Source organism: Lynx canadensis, chromosome D1, assembly GCF_007474595.2.
Source record: "Lynx canadensis isolate LIC74 chromosome D1, mLynCan4.pri.v2, whole genome shotgun sequence".
NCBI classification, from domain to species: domain Eukaryota; kingdom Metazoa; phylum Chordata; class Mammalia; order Carnivora; family Felidae; genus Lynx; species Lynx canadensis.
The window spans coordinates 69,835,362-69,856,662 of NC_044312.2; the positions used below are offsets into that span (position 1 = coordinate 69,835,362).

The window sequence follows — 21,301 nt, forward strand, 5'->3', positions numbered from 1 at the left end:
CCCGGGCAGATGGACGGATGGACAGGTGGTTAGCTTCTCATCTACCTCTGAATTGTAATTCGATCACGAGGAAAGGGCTTAATTTCAAGAAAACGGAACAATTATCTCAGACTAGACACGGTGCCAAAGCGGCAGGCCCTCCTCCTTGTCACAGGGCGGCTTAATCAGAAGATGGCCTAGATGGCCGCCTTTCAAGTGGGTCCTTGCAGTAGCTTGGCAACTGGCACAGGGTCATAATTGGAAGAATTTGGCTCTGAGTGTCTGTGGGTGTTTACAGTGCACTATAGGGCCGGGCTGCTTTTATTTATAGAATATTGTGAGCAACAAGCAGCAGAAGGCTGAAAAGCCACTAAATCTCGATTTATTTTTAACAAATTCCATTTTTCCCCTCATCCCAGAAGGAGAACTGAGTTATTAAAAAACAGTAAAAAATACATCATCGCAGAGCATGCCATATCTAATTATGGGGTTGCCAGCGTCGGCCTGCAGCCACATTTTAAGGGCTTTGTAAATCAGCCATCCATTCAATCTGTGAACTTATATGACTCCTAGTCTTCATTTAGATGTAGAGCGAGATTATTGGCAAGTGAGTGCTGATCAGAAAAAGTTCTACACTGCCTAAATTAGGAGATGGGGTGTATAAATATAGAAGAGTGTACTTATGTTCTCAAAGGGAGAGAAAATCACTCCTCGCTGTCCATTATACTTAGCGGTACAAACGCACACCCCCCCCCCCGCCCCCCAGCACTGGGTATCTGCTCCCGGGTTTTCGCTCCTCGCAATGGCAGATCCGTGCCACCCAGAGGAGCTGTAGGGTGATATCACTGAGTGATTATTACCCGCACAGTCAGGAAAGACACGCAGCTGGTGCTTCGTGGCCTGTGTTCTCGTGGTGTGTCAGAGCTGGGCAAGGCATCAGGGACCCTCTAGCTCCGAGTACATCTTAGTCTAGGTGGGGAAGCTGAGGCCCAGGGAGGAGGGTGGCTTTCCCAGGGCTCCTCAGTGAGTCATGGCGGAGCGGGGCCCTAACGGGGCCCTCGTGTGCCAGACCCGGAGCCAGCGAGCTAAACAGATGTGATTTCTGTCCTTCAGCGTTCCCAGCCTCGGGCAGGCAGACATCAAGACGGGCCAGTGGCCGCCACGTGCTCAAGTAGACAGGGCTGTGTGAGTACAACAGCCGGCGAGTTGAGTGGGGGGAATGGTGAGGGGGACTTGGGAATCTGTGTATTGGGACACTGAGGCAAAGGTAAAAGCAGCTGCTCTCCGACCCACTTGGAAAAGCCTCATGGATGCTGGGAGGTTGCCAAAGGAGGAGGGTGCCGCACGATTGCCGAGTACTGGGGGAGGAGAGTATGGTGCCACAGTGGTGCCCGGGAAAGTAGAGACGGCGGTTTTGGAGGGGCCCTCAAAGCGGATCATTGAGGAGACTTACGGGAACACCAAAGGGAGTGAGGGACTGGAGCGCAGGCCAGGGACAGGCGGTCCAGAGCGTGCGCGGCGCCCTGCCCTAAGCTGGGATGGTGTGTGGGGCGGGAGCCGAGCCCGGCGGTTCCCGTCCTCGGGCTCCCAGGTGCTGCTCATGGTGGCTTCTTTCCGCCCTTCGGGACCCTTCTTCGTGCAGCACTCGGCTGCCAGTATCCCTGGACGGGAGCTGGCCTGTGAGCGGGCACCTGTCTCTGTCTTCCCTGGGCTGATGCCCTGCACGGTGCCTGCAGAAGTGCGCCTCGGTGTTAGTTCTCTTGTTGAGGCTGGGAGGGGGCGGGGCGGGGGGGAGAAAGGATGAGGAAGGATGGACTGTGGAAGCTTCTGCAAAAGTCACGTCTTGGCGATGCTGGAGGCCAGTGATTTGGGAGGATGTGAGTAGGCCAGGAGGGGCGTGCCTGGGGCCTAAATTAAGGCCGTAGCAGTCAGCACGGAGAGGAGCAAGCGGGGAGGAGATACAGGAGGAAGCAGTAGTAGGGGTTAGCTGCAGAGAGCCAGGCCACCCGAGGGGGAAGGACCGCGATGGGCTGGGACGGGAACCTACCAGGCAGAAGAGATGGTCTGTCTTCCTGCCCAGTAAGTCCCCAACCACTCCAGACGGTGGTTCTCACCAATGTTGGCGGGTGTTTCCAGGAGGCAAAGAACTGAAATCGGCACAAAGAATGTCTCCGGCGTCCTCTCCATAAAATTTTTTTTTTCTTAATCGGTTTGATACGCCGCTTACCCGCTTTTGAGTTCTCAGAGTTGAGAGCATATAAATTAGCAGTCATGATTATACACGAAATCCTTGGAAAATAGCTGGGTGAGCTTTCGTGTCCAGAATTTGATCATTTTTCTTGGATTGGTATCGCGGTTTTTATACCGTCTGATAATTTTTCATTGATGAAATGGTTTCTGCTTCTGAAGGATGTTTTCCATTTTTAGAGTTGACAAAGGTGATACTGAAATGATGGTGGAGGATGCTTCCTGAATCTGTTTTTCAAGGAGCAGAGTATTCCCTTCCCTCTCCCCTGCTCCTGGCCATTTCCCTGTGTCCCAGCGTCTTCACCTGTGCCCAGAGGACCAAGCACACCAGGTCAGGGGAAGTTTCGGTGGTAAAGAACACCAAAACCTTGCCAGAGCGATGGTTGGGAGGCTGCCTGTGAGCCGGAACGACCCCCGGTCCTCCTGCCCCAGGCGCTGCCTCTGGAGCGGGCCCACCTGATGACTACACAGTCCGTGTCCCCAGTAACAGTAGCTTCAGTAAATGGTGCTGTCGTTCGATTCTCCGGAGTAAGAAAATGTTGATAGTTTGTTGCCACGGCTCTGACATCTCACGCTTTCTGAATTGCTTTGCTAGGCACCCCACAGGTGTTCAAGAAACACTTCTGAGTTTCACCGAGCCATTGCTGGTCATGGCGTCCACTGCCGCCACCACCCCCACCCCCCAGATGGTGTTCTGAGAAAATGAAGTGAAAGTCCCGAAGGTTGTGTACGTGAAGACGGTCCAAAGTCTCTCCCCCCTTCCTTCAGGCGGCTCGGCCACACCCTGCCTGTCGGCACTTACTTGCTCGTTATCAGAGTCCTAGCATGGGCCAGTGGGAAGGGGCGTCAGGGGTCACTTCCTCTGGCCACCGTCCTGTGCAGGAAAACCTCATCTGTACTGTTCCTGACAGGCAGGCGGGCCCCTGGGCCTCCTCAGGCGCCCACACCCCAGGCATCCTGCTCCGTCTTTTGGACACGTGTGCTTGTTAGAAAATCCTTCTTTCTGACCCAAATCTGCCTCTTGGCCCTGTCTCCTCATTGACCCCCTTTCCTTCACTAGGGTTTGTGTTCTCCAGGGCCGTCAACCGTTCTTTCTGTGACATGGCAATCAGTAGTCCCATCAACGACAGGCACCCTGAGTGCTCACCACGTGGCAGGCACTGTTGTAGGCTCTCTACGTGAGTTGCCTTTATTACCGCCTCCAACCACTCTGTGAGGCGGGTACTGTCTCTATTCTCATATTACCAATGGGGAAACCGAGGAACAGAGGTCAAATCTTGTCCAGAGTTACACAAGCAAGCAGCAGAGCAGACATGTGGACCCCGGCAGTCTGGCTCCAACGCTTGTGCTCTTAGCTGTGAGGCTATAGCATGTCACAGGCCGGGTGCCCAGTGTAAGCTCGTGGCCCGCTAGACTGGGGCCTGGCCCTACTTTGACTTACTTTCCAGGAAATCCCTTGACCGGAGCCTGAGTCGAACCCTTTTCTATGAAATATCCTCAGGGTTTGTTTCCACACAGCGGGCTATGGGGCAGAGGCCTGTGCACGGTCATCAACAGATGGGTTCGTCCCAGTTCCACCAGGCCCCGTGGGGTGGGTTTCGATCAGGATGACAAATATGGGCTATTTGTATTTTCTTTCCCTGAACATGAAGTCTGATGCAATGGGTTCCTTGTTTAAAGTGCTTATTCATGGTTTTGTGGCCAGAAAGCTGAGGGAGAAAGGTACCTGAGGATTATATAAGCATGGACCCCCTCTTCAGGTACCTGCTCCAATGCTCAGTCTCACAGAACAGCCCCAGAGGTTAGGGGGTAGGGGGATGTGATGGCCACCTGCCCTCCAAAGCTGGGTGCAGGGTGTCAAATACACGTTTTTTGTTTTGTTTTGTTTTTTCTGAAGTGCATAAACCAGGAAGGGCAGGAGAGGGAGGGCTTGGGGCCGGTCTGACCTGGGCTTGAGCCTTGGCCCTGCCCCTCGCCAGCTCTGTATCTAGGTGCCAGGCCTTTGTGGTCTTGGTTCCCTCTTCCGTAAGGTGGAAATAGCACTATCTTCTTATAGGGATGATTTGAAGGTTAAATAAGCAGAGGCGGACATGCCATGAAGCTGCAGTGACTGTTCTGGAGTGTTCCCCACACCTGACACCTCAAGGTTTGGTGACCAAGCCCTCGCTCGGCGTCTGGCCCTTCCTGCATCGGTGGTGTGGGCTGCAGCCCCTGGGCTGCCTGCCACCTTGTGGAGTGTGGAACAGACTGTGGAGGCATGGGCCTTCCGGGGCAGGAAAAGTCCCTACGGTCACATTGGCTGTCCTGGCCTGACCCCTGGCAGGTCAGGCTGGGCTCCTTCAGGAGTCTTTGGCTTCATCCGGAGTCCGCTTCCTGTACTTACAAACCTCTGGGCACAGGCCACACGGTGGCTGAACCAGGAGGGCCGAGAGGCTGGGATTGAACCATCTTTCTTTTTGTTCATTGCTTTTCAGACAGCGTGCACCCCAGTTATTCGTTCCTAAAGATTTAAGTAGCGAAGTGAGGGACCTGATCCCTGAGGTGCGGGCCCAGGGACCTGGAGTGAAAGCAGCTGGAAGCAATAGAGAAAGGATTGGACAAAATCTAATTTGGGGTCCTGAGCAAGGACCTAACCTCCCTGAAATGTGGTGTCTGTATCTGAAAATTAGAGGTGCTGATAGAACTAACCCCTTAGGTTGATAGGAGGAGGATTCGATGAGATCCCGTGTGAGCATAACAAAAGGCGCCTGGCACTTCTGTTATGTCTGACAATTAATAACTACAAATAGAATTTCCTTTTCCTCCACTGTTAACCCCTTCTCCTTATCAGCTCCTGACTGCTGTTTGTTTTCCTATATGACTTTGGATAAAGATCTTAGTGTCTCTTTGCCCCTTTGTAGAAAACCTAGAGTTGAACCAACTGCTGGTTCTGAATGGGCACGTAGCGCCCCCTGTAGGACGTCTTTGGGATGTGTAGGGCGATTTGGCCGTGACAGGGATGGTCCTGGTCAGGGCTGTCTTCCAGGAAGCGGATTTGCTGGATGTCACCCATGGAGACCAAAGGATTGTCCAGCATCCTACACAACCTCCTGAAGTTCAGTGGGCACTCATGGAGGTGGAACCCTGTTGACCGAGCCTGGAATCTGACTCACTTTACACCTAAACACACATAATTTTTGCATGCTTTTAATATATACAGAATTTTCCAGGAACACAACCACCAAGTATATGAGGTTTACTATGCGTTATAAATAGGTCCAAGCACCTCATTAGATCTTTCATCGTGTCTTCTGGAGTAGCTGTGCCCAACATTTGCATATTGACTCTGTACGTAGTATCTTATTTTAACCAACTTATTTTTTGTGTGTTATAGTCAGGGTATTATGCAGATTGTGTTTGCAATTATAAGTGTTGGTATGTTATATTATTCACAAATTTCAGGAAAGTGAAAAGAATATTAAAATATTTGTTCAACCTTTGCAAGTATGAGAGAGGGAGTGTGTGTGTGTGTGTGTGTGTGTGTGTGTGTGTGTGTGTGTATTAGCTTATAAATTAGCTGGAGAAACCTTAGGATAAACCTGAAGTGAAAAGAAATAGTTTCTTTGAATAAGTTGAAGGGAGACGTAGTCAAATGTAGAAGGATGGGTTAAATATACATACCTAGACATATCTTTTTTAACTTTAAAAAGAACAGGTCACAACTAAAGGGAAACAGAAAGGTATGCAGCAAAGGAATGGGGTCAGAATACCCCACATAGCCCCCACCGCGCCTAGGATTTACATGCTCATAGTAAATATGAAAGCTGAATATTCATCTGCCCAAAATAATTATGCAACTTTGTTGGCTGAATGGGAGGTTAGGTTCTTATGCATGCCTATAATGACAGAGGTAATAGAAGAGAGGTGAATTTCCCTCTTCTGTGGCGAGAAGTGAACAGATCCCGGTTAAAACTGGGGTGTCAGTGAGCAGTACCATCCGCGGTTGTTCAGAAACACAAAGGTACTTTCTGTAACTGGTTGCTCTGAAAATGGGCAGGACAACCTAGGGACAGATAATTCTTCCAGGAGCCTTGTAGAACTTAAGGAGTCTCTACACTAGGTCCTAAAAAAGCATAAAAGCATAACGAATAAACAATAAAAATTTAATTTAAAAATTGTTTGATTTCTCTTAAAAATGTCCTTTTAGGGGCACCTGGGTGGCTTGGTCGGTTAAGCATCCGACTTCGGCTCAGGTCGTGATCTCACAGTCCGTGAGTTCGAGCCCCGCGTCGGGCTCTGTGCTGACAGCTCAGAGCCTGGCTCCTGTTTCAGATTCTGTGTCTCCCTCTCTCTCTGATCCTCCCCCGTTCATGCTCTGTCTCTCTCTGTCTCAAAAATAAAATAAACATTAAAAAAAATTTTAAAAAAATGTCCTTTTACATTAAGGATATGTAACCGACATCAGAATTTTTTTTTTTCAACGTTTATTTATTTTTGGGACAGAGAGAGACAGAGCATGAACGGGGGAGGGGCAGAGAGAGAGGGAGACAGAATCGGAAACAGGCTCCAGGCTCCGAGCCATCAGCCCAGAGCCCGACGCGGGGCTCGAACTCACGGACCGTGAGATCGTGACCTGGCTGAAGTCGGACGCTTAACCGACTGCGCCACCCAGGCGCCCCAACCGACATCAGAATTTTTAATGGCATCCTTTGTCAGACAAAGAAGGTGTTTTGATGTTTTCCCCTGTCCCTTTTAGCAAATACATAAAGAGTCTGAAAAGTAATTTTTATCACCTTTTTTCATCTTTGCCATCTCTGTTTTTTTTTTCACCTCTCCCGCCTGTACATACATTGTTTTTTTTTTTTTTTTTTTTTTTTTTTTTTTTTTTTTTAACATCTATGTGTAGATTTTTACAGAAAGGAGAACCGGCCAGGCCCCTGTTCTTTACCATGTTGTGTTATGTCCTCTGCCTACATGAATTAATGGTGTGAATGTTGTGAATTTACCTCTTGGTATTCTTTAGTTTCCCAGGGAGGTATTTGCCTTTTTGTCGATTTATAGGAGGTTTTATTTTTGTTTTGTCTAATTAAGAAAGGATGAGAGTCCTTCACCTGTCACAGAGCTTTGGAGTCAAACTGACCTGAGTTTGAATCATGACTTTCTTGTTCATGAGCTAAGAATTTCAGGCAATTTACTTCACATCTCTGAGAATTAGTTACTTCTTTGGAAACTCAGTGAAACAACACTGACTGGCACAACATAAAAGCCCAGCGTGTGGTCTCTGCTGCCACAGTTTTTGCATTGTTATTTTTGTTGTGGTCCCTGCACTGAATATTTTCCCAGGAAAAGCACCTTACGAACTCGTGTTTTTCCAGACCCTTGAGCATGTGACGGTCACTTGCTGTAACCAAAGCTTGGAAAAAGGAAACCAAAATCACTGAAATAATGGCTTTATTCCTTGCGTGGGAATGAAAGCAAACAAGCAGATTCCGTTTTAGCTAAAAGAGGAACTTGCAGGGATGTTTCTGGGGTCCGGAACACTCACGGCAACATCTGGGAGCTGGGGCACTGGGGGAAGGCCTTGAGATCCATCCCAAGATCAAATCGTCTTCCTCAAGTTGTGCTCACGGGACGGGCAGGTGGACAAGAACATTTCAGAAAGGTTTCCAGTTGTTGCCAGTGAAAACGGAGAGGACCATCTGTTAGATACACACCGGCCATCCCCCCAATACCCTGGTCGGGGCACGTCCTTACTGTGTTCTGACATCCTTGCCCCATAGGAAGGAGGTGGGATGGGCTTCAGCTGGCCCTGCCCTACATCTCCTACTTTTGCTTTTCTCTGCTGAGTCACTGAAGACACAAACCATGTCGGGCCCAGCTCTCCAGTGGGGCACATCGGGGTTGGGTGTCCGTTCCCCCGGCTGGCTGTGTGATCTCAGATAAGTGGCTGTACCTCTCTGAGCCTCATTGCCATCTTCTACACTATGTTGATGATGATGCCTTTCCCAAAAGGTTGTTATGCCCACCAACTGAGCCACATCTGGGTCAGCACCGTCCCCAGCAGGGGTGATGCTCAGTAACCAGGAGGCAGTCTCCGCTCCAGATGGGAGGGGAGGGGCAGCAGGAGTGCAGTGCGCAGCTGTGCACTCCGTCCTGCAACTTCTATGTCTCGTCGTGCCTCTCACTTAACAGTTCCCCGAGCAATGGCTGCTGGCCTCTGGCTGGACAAGAGATCCCTCTTCCTCCAGCCATCACACAGGGCATGCAGCCTGGCAAGTAGAGCTCACGTTGGGACTTTCACCCCCAGTCACCCCCATACCTGGGGGCCTTTGTGCAGTTCACAGAGTGGCTGTCACCCCTCATGCCAGAAAAAAATCAGAAAGTCCGGTCAGCTGTTCCTCCAGAGTATACCAGGAAGTGACCGCAACTCATCACCTCACCTGGCCACACAGCCCCGAGCCCTGTCATGCCCTCCTCACTGCCCGCACTCTTGGGCCGGGACCGAGCTGTGTCACCTTCCCCAGACCATCGTAGCCCTCTCCTCGCGGGCCTCCCCAACGCACTCATGCATGCATGTGCACACTCACTCCCACACACGCACATGCATCACGCTCACCCGTGCTCACACACGCAGGCACAGGCACGCTCACTCACGCACAAGCAGGTGCACCCACCCACACAGTCCCGCTACCGCCACATGCGCCTGCACACACAGGTCCCCCCTCCCCACCATCTCTTCTCAACCCTGCAGCCAGGCTTAACCCCAAGTGGGGGCCCATCACCCCCACTTCACTCAGAGGCAAAACCAAGGCCCTCACGGGGGCCCGCCAGGCACCACGTGGTCTGTGCCCACCCTGCTCCAGGGCTGGTCCCCTGACAGCCTCGGCTCCCTCTCTGCCTTTGTGCAGGCTCTTCCCGGCCTGGAGTGCTCCTCCCTCCACGCCTCACCTCCTCACCTCCCCGCTGCCACGTCTCCAGAGCTCCTCCCGCCCCGACTCTGAGTTCTCACCCCAGCGCTCCCCACCTGCCAGCATCACTGACTTACTCGTCTCTGCTTGCCCTCCTCCCCAGAATGCGTACCAGGTGAGGACAAGGATGTTTGTGTCTTCGCCCGCAGTCCCGCTGTGGAGAACGGTGCCTGGCACGTGGATGCCCTCAGCAAATATTTGCTGAAAGATGAACGAATGAGTGACTGTGGACCCGCACGCTAACGGTGTCTTCATGATTATGACATTGTCCTCGATTGAAATTTGACTGCCGCATGCAGTTTGTGGTGGAAACTTACTCAAGTCCCTGATTCTTCTCACCGTACAAATTACCTGGTGGATATGGGTGCTCAGTAGAGTGCGTTGAGGGGATTGCTTGAGGGCCTTGGGCGCCTGGTAGCCATCTGAGGCCTCCTAACCTGTCAGCCAAAACCTATGGTAGGTGAGCCATAACAGGGACATCTACTTCCTGTCCCCCAACACCCCTCAGCTGGGAGTCCCGCAGCCCTGGGCAGCCAGCTGTCCGCTGTGGTGCCCGTCTCTGTAGGGAAATCACTGTCTCTGCTTTCTCCACCTCACCTTCCCGGGCAGTTCTGTTACTATCAGCCATTGACTTAAGTTTCTCATGATCCTGTTCCCAGCTTTCTGTAGGAGGAGCTCTTTCCCTGTATGTTGGTTTCATTCAAGTAAAATGAAGGGGTTGGATTCCCGAAATACCACTCAGCTTTCCAGTTGTCATGAGTCCTCCCTGCTGCAAAATACTGCCCTCTCCTCCGGCCCCCACCCCATGCCCAGGTTCCTCCACTCATTCCCCAGCCCCCCTCACTGACTCCCTCGTGGTCCCCAGAGCCCCCTGTTAAGTTCTTTATGTCCACTGGCAGGCACACACAGTCTGCTCTTACCATTTCTGAGCTCCTTCGTTCCAGAGTGTCCCGTCTGAGTTTGCTTTCTTCGACATCACAGCTTACCTTTCCACAGCCTCCTACCCCTCCTTTCCTCAGTAGCGTGAGGCCCTCCATTTCAATAAGCACAGTTAACCTGATGAGCGTTCTAAGTGCTTTTCCGATACTGAGCTCATTCAGTCTGTGACTGCATCCTTCTCATTTTACGGGGGAGAAAGTACCGCTCCCAGAGGTCACGGAACTGGCCCAGGACGCACACCTCGTAGGTGGCAGAGCTGGGATTTGAACCCAGCCGTCTGGCTCCAGAGGCCCTGCACTGACCGCTGCCCTGCCCTCCCTCCTCATGTGCCCATGATCTCGCCCTTTTGTCCACGCCCCACCTGCCCCTTGCCAGGGGGAGAGTCTCAGCTCTTCCCCAGCCCCTGCTTGTGAAAGTGCCAGGGACGTCACATGCCTGATCCACTGGCTCTGGAGAAACACCTGCTCAGTATTCTTCCCCTTTTCTCTCACCTTGCCCACATCCTCAGAGAAGGCATATCCCTTTTCTCCTCAGAGTCTCAACCCTCCTTGGGTCCACCCCTGCTGGCTGGGCCAGCCTGCCTCCATCCACAGCCCTGACCTGGAACTCAGAGCGCCTCCCAGGCCTCCCCGTCTGCTCTCCCTCACACCAGTGTCTTGATTCTACCACGAAATAACAGCACTGCATCCTTTGGTTTCCTTTAGAACAAGATGCGGAAGTTTTCCAGAACTTTCTTCAACTTCAGGCAGTAAGTTTTCTGGTGGAAATAGTTGTCTTCCCTCTGAGTCTTTAGGGCCAGGCTCTCTTATTCTATACAGTAATAAAAAAAAAAGAAGAAGAAAGGTTCTTCCTAGACTTCAGTAATAGACTTGGCGAAGGTCTAAGAAGGCATCTCTTTTATCATTCATTCAGCAAACATTTACTAAGCACTTGTGCTGGGCGAGGTGCGTGCTCTGTCTCGTGACTCTTCATGAGATCTCTGAATCCCACTAAGGGCCCCCAGTAGCCCCTGGAGACTGGGATGTTGTAGGTTCTGCTCCATTGATCGTGTTGAAGACTTCTTCCACAAGAACCAGCCTTGTGTTCATTCACAGAATTCCCCAGGATTTACAAATCCTGCCCCCCCCCACCCCCCGCCGTGAGACCCTCTCAACTGGCCCTCCAAGCCCTGTGCTTCCAAACGCAGCCTCCTTGATTTGTGCTTGATTCCGGGATTCCCAAGCATCTAGAGCTACCAGCAGGATTGTCCACAGGTGCCACAGACAGGGATCCCCTGGCCCCTGACAGCCACGGTCAGTGCTTTTTCCCCAGCTCAGAACAGACTTCCAACAGCCCGGTCCACCAGGCAAGCATCTGCAGCCCCTAATTCAAGTCTCACCGCCACCCCGGTTCCTTCTCCTTCCCTCTCCGACACCACACACACACACACACACACACCCCCCCCCCCCCAAGCTAAGTCCCGGTTCCTTCTCCTTCCCTCTCCGACACCACACACACACACACACACACACACACACACACACACACACACACACACACACACACCCCCCCCCCCCCCCCTAAGCTAAGTCTTTCCTCCTCCATTCTGCTCCTGTCCCTTACATTTGCCTCACAGCTAGGGAAGAAGGGCCCTCCTTCCTCAAGACACTTGACTGCCACCTGCTGGAAGTTTGTCATAACGGCTCCACAGATCTCTGCTACTTACCACAGCAGAGGCACATCCCGGACTTGTGCTGTTTGTGCAAGTGTAAGCCTGGCTCCGCCCCTTGCAGTGAGCATGCGGTCATGTCTTTATTTAGATCCTGTCTCTCCAACTCGATTGAGGGGATCTTGAACATTAGGACTGCTGATTCCTTCCTGTGTCCCCGGTGCCCTAGGGGCTAGACAAATCCTCGCTGAATGACCCCGATGCAAACACCTGTTACCTTAGGCTCAAAGCACCTGGCCTTACTGGGCGAACATTCTCTAAATGCATCTGTTGCAAAGCAAGGCAACTGAACTCCCCACAGGCTGTCATAGGGACCATGGAGGGCCCAGGGACTTGCAGAGGAGACAGAGCCCCTCCAGCCTCTTGCCTCTGCTCAGAGACCACCACCACCTGAACGGACTAGAGCAGCTCCTCATCCATTCCCTCAGTAAACTTGGAGCCAGGCCCCAGCACCACATCGTGGAGAACGTGGAGGATGGGACCAAGGGCCACCTGCCATGGCCCTCTGGGGTTGGTGGGGGGGGCGGTTAGGCAGGGAGGGAAAGTACTTCTGGAACACCTCTGTGCCCAGGGCAGGCCCCTGAAGGTTGTGCGATACAGAGATGGCCATGCAGGGGCCCTTACTGGAAGGCTTGGGGTTTTGAGGAAGCAAATCAGTAAGCATACAGCTAGTAGGGTAATCGAGGATGCCGATTCCCTAGCGTCCATATTTTCCTAAGCCACGCCCTCTTATTAAGCCACGCCATCAAACACTGCCACCCTAGTGACATACTGGGGCTTCACAACGTGGCTTAACGGAGCACCATCAGCTGTCACACCTGAGGGTAGGGGCAGGCCGGGGCAGGTGTTCACTGAGGTCCCATTTCAAAAGGGGGAAGCACTCTCTTCTTTCACGAAGCTTGTTGCCTCAGAGCCCTTAGGCCCGGCATTGCTCAGGTCCCATAAACCTCCCTGACAGATACCCCTGCCTGGTCGGTCTGTCCGGAGGATACACTTCCCAGCCAGTGTGAGGGCTGGACGTTTCCTTCTCTGCCCTGGCTGCCAGGAAGCCCAGAGACAAACCTATTGGTTCAGGTTCTGTAGCTGTCTTGAACTAGGATTGCCTGTTCTTACTTCCCCTCATGCCTGCTCCGGGAATGCTTGGATTGGGGCTGGGGGTGGTTTTGGAGACGGGACTGGCCGGGGTGTGGTAGTCAGAAGACCCAGCATGGAGCCGGGCACACTTGGGCTTCCGTCCCCACCTGCCAGCTGCGTTATCTTAAGCAAGTTAGCTTTGCCTCCTCCATCCTCACCTGGAAAATGGGGATAATGACCACAATTAACGGATGGGTTATTGTGCAGATGAAACTAGTCCAGTGTGAACATCCCTGTCCCTTCCCTCCTCCCAGATCAGGGGATCCGTCAGTGGCTCCAGGATCCCGTCTGTGCTTCCTTCGTCCTGCCTGTGTCGGTCTGCTTCGGATGGGTGAGAGATGCAGTGGTAGGAACTAGGTGACCGACTGTCGTGGTTTGTGGGGGACACGGGTTTTCTGGGAGGCAGGACTTGCGGTGCTAAAGTGGGAAGGTCTGAGGCAAACAGAAGAGTTGGTCTCCCTAGTGACACCCAGCCTCAGCCTCTCAGTGGCTCCCAGTAGCAAAGCTTTATTTCTTCCTCGTGCCTCTATCCGTCCGGGACCTCCGCGAAAGGAGGAGCCTCGCTCCGGGAAATTCCCGCTCTCGGCACAAAGGAACACGTGGTAAAGATTCTTTTCGAAAGTTGAGGCCGTCCCTTCCGCTGGCATTCATCCATCAAGGAGAATCACCTGGCAGGGCCAACACTGGGGCGTCCTGCACACTGTCCTCGCAGGGAGGGGAGGCTGAGAGTTGGAACCATAATGCAAGCTACACGCCCCCTCCCCTTCTTATAGCACGTTGGGGTACTGGGTCAAGGAGGAGGGAAAGCAGAGAGAGACGTCTGGTCTGCCATCGGTGGTCTTCAATGTGGTCATCCTCCTGTAGATGACATGGGTGGGTTTCTCATCCTCTCGTCGATGACCCGTGTGGGTTTCTCCGGCTTTCGGCTCACCCTGCTCTGCTCAGAGGAGCAGCTGTGTCTGCTTTTGGTGCCTAATAGTGGTTGACACCCTCACCCTTCTCAGCTGCCGAGGTGCTCTGCAGGGGCTAGCCGGGGCTGGGACTCCCCTTCCAGCCCCGTGCTCCTTTGTATGGAGCCCCTGAGATTCTTCTTCCTGAGCTCCAAGGAGCACGAGGGGATTGAGGGGTTACTGAGGGTACCATCAAGCTCTCCCCGAGCACACTGCACAAGTCTCTCTGTGCCTTGCTTCCTCTGACATCCGGTGAGCCTCCCCCTCCTTGGGAGTCTCCAGACTTCCTTGGAAGTCTCCAGCTCAGAAGTGGACACACATGGGGTCCCCGATTCCAGGTCAGGCTCCCCCAAGAGTGTCTTTGCCATGTGTGACTTCGATGGCAGCACCAGGGCTGGCCCGGAGCCCCCCTTAGCAAGGACCCCTCTCACAGTTACCTGTTGTCTCTTGGAGCTCCCTCCCGGGGCTCAGTTCTCCGTCGGAAGAAATCAGCACAGAAAGAGGGATTTTCTTTTGTTGTTTCATTCATTGTCTTACATCTGAGAACACCTTCTTGGAGAGAAGACAGCTTTCCAAAAATACTTGTCACAGCTGATTCAAGCTTCCTTACTTTGTCCAAGCATACAGGAAAGGCCTTTCTGGTTTTTGTTTTGCAAAATATAGTGCCAGCGTTTGTGGGAGCATTCATTATTTCTATAAAGGAAATTTGAGTATTGGAACAACTGATCCAGATAAGAAATTTCATATGGGCTTTGGTACTGAGAGCCTTCATCTAAGTTTCGGAGAAGTGAGGGAAAGAGAGTGAGGTGCGGTACCCAGGGGACTCCCTAATAGTGAGATCACGGAGACGGGGCAGAGAGTGGAGGGGCCACAGGTGTGAAGAGAAGGGTCAGAGCATCATGGGCAGAGCCAAAAGGCCTCTCGGGGGAGCCAGAAATGCCTTCAACCTGAAGGCACTTGAAAGGAGGGCCGTTCACCAGGTGACCAATTAGTAAAGGGCAAAGCAGCGTGGGCCAGTGGAGGTCACGTGCTCTTGAGAACTTAAGTGCCTAGAGCTTTAGGCATCAGATGGGGAGGGCTGGGCGGGGCAGGAAATGCAACCAACCAACCAACCAACCAACCAACCAACCAACCAACCAACCTACCTACCTACCTACCTACCTACCTGTTGTGGAGGTTTGATGTTTCCTGGTAGGGAGTTTCTGGAAGGCTTGGGGCAGAGCAGGGGAGGAGCTACTGAAGTGTTTTAAATAAGGGGGGGATCCTATCTGTGACCACAGTATGGAGGGCCCAGGCTGAAGAGGAGAACGGCATGGAGGGAGGCAGTGGCCCATCTGTCAGAGGGCAAGCGGGGTGAGGGAAGGAGGGGGCGCCCAGGGTGGGTCCTCATCTGGGGGCTGGAGGAGAGCGTGGGACCCATGTGGGGAATCAGACTGAGCCCAGGGAGGGAGCTCCAAGAGACAACAGGTAACTGTGAGAGGGGTCCTTGCAAAGGTGGGGTGGCTCCGGACGAGCCCTGGTGCCGCCAACTGAGTCACGCATGGTGAAGACACTCTTGGAGGGTAAGTGCTTGGGCAGCACTGCCCTGGGGACTTGGTGTCCATGGGCTGTTCAGCTGAGGCTTAGGGACTACAACCCCAAAATCCTGTCCTGCTGTTTACACGTGTCCAGACTGTGGCTACCCGGGTCAGTGAAGGTGTCTGAATCAGACCGCACAGAAGCTTAAGAGGACAAAAGCAGCCCTATTTCTGGACGTTCAAGACCAAGGTATTCAAAGGCTGCAAGAAGTAGCCAGCAGACTGTGAAACCCCAGAATTTTTGCTTCAGAAAGGTCAGGAAAGGCCCACTCAAGACCTGATGTTGCTGTCTCAAGAAAGGGAATGGGAGGGCAGGTGTGGCCCTCTTCCTTTAGAGCCAGTTCCTTCTAGACGCGGGGACCACAGGCCGGAGAGGAGACCCGTCTCCTGCCAGTAGGAGAAGGGCAGGGCGGCAGGCCATTTGATAACACAAGCACCTTCTCCGAGTTGCCTTTCCCCTTAGCTCTAGGTGCCCAGACTCTGTACATGAACTTCACGGGCATTTCCTATAAACCTCTTAACCTTGCCTCTCGCAGTCTGAGATATTGGCCCTGTGCGCACGTCCTTTGGCTTAGTGTTTCCTAAAGGCCTGTTTTCTGTTGTTCTTTGTTGTCTGCGCTCGGACGGCTTTTCACCTGGGAGAGAGCGGAGGCTGTCCTCAGCGGCGATGGGGCCCCGCGGCTGTGTGACCTGGGCTAGGGTCTTCACGTCTCTCTCTGCCTCAGCCTTCTCATCGGTACAGTGAAGAAAATAGTAGCGTCTACCTCATGGTTGTTTTGGGGCGTAAATAAGTTAATCTACGTGATGCGGTGAGAACAGTGCCTGACACAGAGCCAGTAGGAGAAACGAAAAGTACAGCTAATCTTCTTTCTCTTAAAGGCACATCCAGGAATCCATGTTTAATCACTTAAAAAGCATTGTTTTTTGTAGAAAAATCTCACCTGCCAGCTTCCTTCATGTGTCCACAGTTGGGTTTAATAGGCAGCTGGAGGCTGGGATTGTGAGCCTCTGACCAGGAGTCGGGAGCTAGCTCCCCCGTGTCCCTTAGCCAACAGGAGATCGTTCGGTTTATCTTCCCCCAAGTGACCTGGCTGGGTGTTCTTTTCTTGTGGGCCCCACTGTAGGTTTCCGGAAGAAGTTGACTGCCCGAAAGGAAACTGCAAAACATGAAAATCGCTTTGAGGTGACCGATAAGCCCCGTGGCCCCTTGCTTCTCCCGCAGTGGATCTGAGCTTTAAGAACTCTAACTTCAGGTAATAAATCACCTCCCCAACCCCCCCCACCTGCTGTCATTGGCAGTTCCCATGGGAGTTCTTTTTAGGAAGGGTGCTTTCTCCCGGGAGCCCTGGAACTTGGAATAGTTCACCTCAGGCTGTCATCTGGCTGTTCACAAAGAGACAGTGGGGGCTAGACGTGGCACCCCGCAACTGACCCGCAGCCCAGAGGGTCGCTGAGAGCCCGAGGGTAGGACTCTACTCCTCCTTGGTCTCCTTCTCCTACTGTCAGTAATAATGAGGATTATCATGGCAGCCACCGTTGATCTGATTAAACGATTATAACCTGCTTCTCAAGGAATACATTGGAATAACCGGGGAATTCTGAAGATGAAAAGTAGTAAGAGGGAGAAGATTTTGTTCTACCCAATATTAAAATGTATTATAAAGCCACAATAGCATAGGACTGGACTGGAAGTAACTAGGTCAAAGGAACGGAATGGGACAATAAACCAATAAAGATGGCCTTTCAAATGACGGGTAACAGAAGGTCTGGTAAATGGTGTTGGCACAGTTATCTATCCATTGGACGGAAATAAGTTTCCAACCGTAAGTAGTGTATCAAAAATAATTTCCAAATGGATAAAGAGCTAAATAAAGTTACAAAAATATCAGTAAAGAGAGCATTTGTATTTTGGGGCTGAGAAAAGGCTTTTTTTTTTTTTTTTTAATGTCACTTTTAACTGTGCCTACAAATACTGTAAGCAAAGTTAGAAGGCCAAAAGGGGGCTGATTATTTATGACATCTATGACATGCAAGAATGAATATTCCTAACATACAAACTTATTCATTCAACATCTGTTGAGTTTTTTTTTTTTTTAATTTTATTGTTTATTTTTGAGAGAGAGAGAAAGAGAGCTCAATTGGGGGTGGGACAGAGAGAGATAGAGGGAGACACAGAATCAGAAACAGGCTCCAGGCTCTGAGCTGTCAGCACGGAGCCTGACTCAGGGCTCGAACCCACCAACCATGAGATCATGACCTGAGCTGCAGTCGAAAGCTTAACCGACTGAGCCACCCAGGCGCCCCTATTTATTGAGTTTTATGCTAGAGAGTGTTCTAGGCTACTAGGGTGTAAGCTGTGAACTAAACCAAATCATTGCCTTCTGACGCTTCTAGTCTAATGGAAAGGAAGCTAGTAAATAGATTATTGATAAGGATTGTGGGTAAAGATGAAGCAGGGTGGGGTGGTTAGAGGGGATTGGTGCTGCTGTGGACATTCAGGGAAGCTTCGCTGCCAAAGTGACGTTTGAGCAGAAATAGAAAAGAGAATGAGGGAAAAGTGGTTGGGTTTAGATTTTTTTAAAAAGGTTAGCTGATGGGATTTTTCTAATGGATCTGGTGCAGGCTGTGAAAGGAAGCAAGGAGTTGGGATGATTTCTAGGTTTGGGGCCTAAGCATTGAGAAGGATGGAAGTACCATTGATGTGAGCATCACGAGGGGGCCTGGCTTGGGGAGGACCAGGGGTTTGGTTTGGATACTTGAGTTTGAGGTCTCTGTTGTCTATTCAAAGGGAGACATCCGGGAAACAGTCGTATAACTTTGGAATTCAGGAGATGTCCAGGCTTTGAAATCACCGAGATATATTTGGGAGTTCTCCTAGCGTGGGTCATATTTAAAGCAATGAAAATACACAGACCTCTTAGGGAGTGGGTATAAACACAGGAAGTGTGATGACATTCGCAGGACCCCAATGTAGGGGTGAGAGAGGAGGAGGGACCAACAAAAGACCCCATCAGGGGACAGGTGCCCCAGTGAAGTGGAAGGGGACAATGAGAAGGTGGCCTCCCCAAAGCCGAGAGCCAATGAGGAGGGACAGATCAGCTCCAGCAGGTGTTGGGATGGGGCACTTAAGGAGGGAATGTAGGACCAGCCACTGGATTTAGCAACGAGGAGGTCACTGGGGAACCTAACGGGGGCTGTCTTATTGGAATGATGGGGACAAAAGCCCAATTTGAGTTTTTTATAGCAAGTAAAAGGAAAGGAATTGGAAACTGGGAAATGAGGTAGGGACTAGAAGGGCGTAGAGTTCAACAAAGCGTTTGTTTTTTCCTCAAGAGGAGAGTTGTTGTGTGTTTTTATCCAAAGGAGAGTGATCCAGTAGACGGGGGAAAGTGGATGGTGCAGGGTCGGAGGCAGGGGGAGACTTCGGGAGTGCTGGTCTTCAGTAGTGAGAGAGGATGGAGTCCCCACCCCTCGGGGGCAGAGGGTCCTAAACAGCAGCTTGTAGGTGGGCCGTAGATATGCTCACTTTTCTCAGTGAAGTAGAGCAGAAAGTATCAGCTGAGAGTACGGATGGGGACAAAAGAGCAGGTGTGATGTTCCCAGGAGCGGAGCAGGGGATTCCAGGGCCACCGGCAGCACTGGCGTCAGTGGTGAGAGGTCGTGGATTGAAAGTGAGTGCAGCTAGTTCATTGTGTGCTTTCCTTCCAGCAGGTTCAGGTGTCCAGGTGAACATGAGTTAGGAGGCCCGTCCGTACTGAAGAAAATACGGTAGAAAAGCAGGACATGAGTGGGCACAAAGGAAACCAGAGAAATGCCTATAAACATAGGGACACCATCCGTAATCATTTAAAAATGCAAGTAAAAACCAATGGGGATTTGTTCTTTTTCTTCAGATTGACAGGCACTCTTGTTGGGGGTATAAATTACTGGAGCTCTGCTGAAGCACAGTGTTCCAGAATGTACCCCGACATACTATGTGCGGTCCCTTCTGTCATGCTTTTAGACATTTGTCCTAAAAGATCATAGCTCAGCTGCCTGGGGATAGAGCACAAAGATGTTCCCTCCAGCAGTGGCCCCGCAAGTGAAAAGCTGGCCCACTCCTAACCCTGGTGCACTAATCTGTGGCTGTGACCATCGTCTTGGAAACGGCCTCACAGTCTCCCCTCTTGCTTTGCAGATGAAGCAACTTGAGCCCAGGGAGAGGGAGTGAGTGCCAGGGTCACGTGGTGTGGAGCTCGGCCCGTCCGCGGGCAGTGCGTGGCCCTCTCAACTCGGCTTGGACTTGGAGTCCCTTGCAAGGTACTTGTCAGCCTCTCTTCTGGGCTGGCTGACTCCACGCTTTTGAAATGTGAATTCTCAAGGCGTTTTGCAAAGTTTTCTACAAGGTCTCTATGTCCTCATGCAGCTTTTCCTTGCAGGGGATGTGGAGTACCACGGACAGCCGGGAAAGATGGGACAGATTTTTGCCTGGCCCGGTGATAGGGAGAGACCATATTTTCCTGGCTCCCAAGAGAGACTTCAAGTCTGAGAAAGGATATTTTCTGCTTTCCCCTCACTTTTTCAAAAGTTGTAACAAAAACACAAAGATAACTAGGGAATCCTGTTTGCTTTATGGGTTGGAAGAAAATCGAACCGTCAGGGAATAGCAGGTCCCCTCCGAGGTAGGAGCGCTGGGCGACAACTCCTAGCGTGTTGGGTTCTGCCGTAGCACGGGAGAAGCCACCCGGTTTCTCTGAGCTTTGTGTCCTCACCAGAACAGTGAGCAGGTGAACCTAAATGCTCGGCCATAACTTGTGAAGTCTGAACGACGCTCTTTCCTTTCTGCCACGTCCCTGTTCCAGCTGGCTGGGTGGCAGCGGTGTTAGTGCAATACACAAGTACCCGGCCCTCCACCAGACCACCCTGGCCCGCCACCGCGTGAGAAGAGTACGTGGCAACAAACGCACCTTTGTGCCTCCTTGTGCTAGGTCCCGACCTCCAATGGCCGACCAGAGAATGGACATTTCTTCAACAATCAGTGACTTCATGTCCCCGGGCACCACCGACCTCCTCTCCAGCCCCCTGGGCCCCGGCGGCACGGATTGCAACCGCAAGCGGAAAGGCAGCTCCACCGACTACCAGTAAGCCCTTCAGGGTTCATGTTCCTCTGGCCAAACCTGGTGTCCATTCCCGGAACATCGAGGGGCCACCTACCATTCCTCCCGGAAGAAGGGGTCCTCTTGGTGCAAAGGGATGGAAATGAAAGAGCCAAGTCTAGGTGGCCGCACGATTGGCTTTTTTTTTTTTTTCTTTCTTTCTCTTCCCCGTGGATTGTCAGCAGGAGGCAGCCTCCAGCACTGCTGAGGCACTTACGAACCCCCTCCTGTCCCCACACTGTTCCACGTCAAGGGAAAAGGAAGAACCTTAAAGCCGAGTTAGGTCTTTTACCCCTTCCTTCGTCATCCTTGGCTCCTTTGAGCAAGCTGGCTAAGCCTATGGATGTAATCTCTGTGATTTCAAAGAGAACTTTGCCGGAGGGCCTCTCTCGGAGGAAAACCTCAGCCGCTTCATTGTGTTTGTAGAAGGAATAAGTACAGGTCCTCTCCCAAAACACTGTAGGAACACTGATACTGTCCTGAAACATTATTTAAATTAGTATGTACCTGTTATATTAAATAGTATTTTTGTTTCTTTTTAGACTTGATGACTTTTCTTTTGAGTAAGTAAATTTGCACACTTCCAGTCGACTCTTCTCTATCTGTACAAACCCCCAGGCAGTAGGGTGCTGCGTAGAACACTCAAAGGCACGTTTTGTTTTGTTGAGGCAACTGCGTGGAATCT

At 51.7% G+C, this 21,301-nt stretch overlaps 1 protein-coding gene across 9 annotated transcripts in view; it reads left to right on the forward strand.

The window, feature by feature from the left end:
- Nucleotides 1–21,301, forward strand: part of ARNTL (aryl hydrocarbon receptor nuclear translocator like) — a 100,222-nt gene that overhangs the window by 49,276 nt on the left and 29,645 nt on the right. For 5 of the 9 annotated variants that reach the window (XM_030330765.1, XM_030330769.1, XM_030330767.1 and 2 more), the window contains 3 exons: nt 16,606–16,734; nt 19,659–19,829; nt 20,449–20,601. In XM_030330765.1, coding sequence (XP_030186625.1) covers nt 19,828–19,829; nt 20,449–20,601 — 155 coding nt within the window. In that variant the 5' untranslated portion in view covers nt 16,606–16,734; nt 19,659–19,827. Of the gene's footprint in view, nt 1–16,605; nt 16,735–19,658; nt 19,830–20,448; nt 20,602–21,301 lie in introns of those variants that run through there. The other 4 variants (XM_030330773.1, XM_030330774.1, XM_030330775.1 and 1 more) reach the window with 2 other exon arrangements.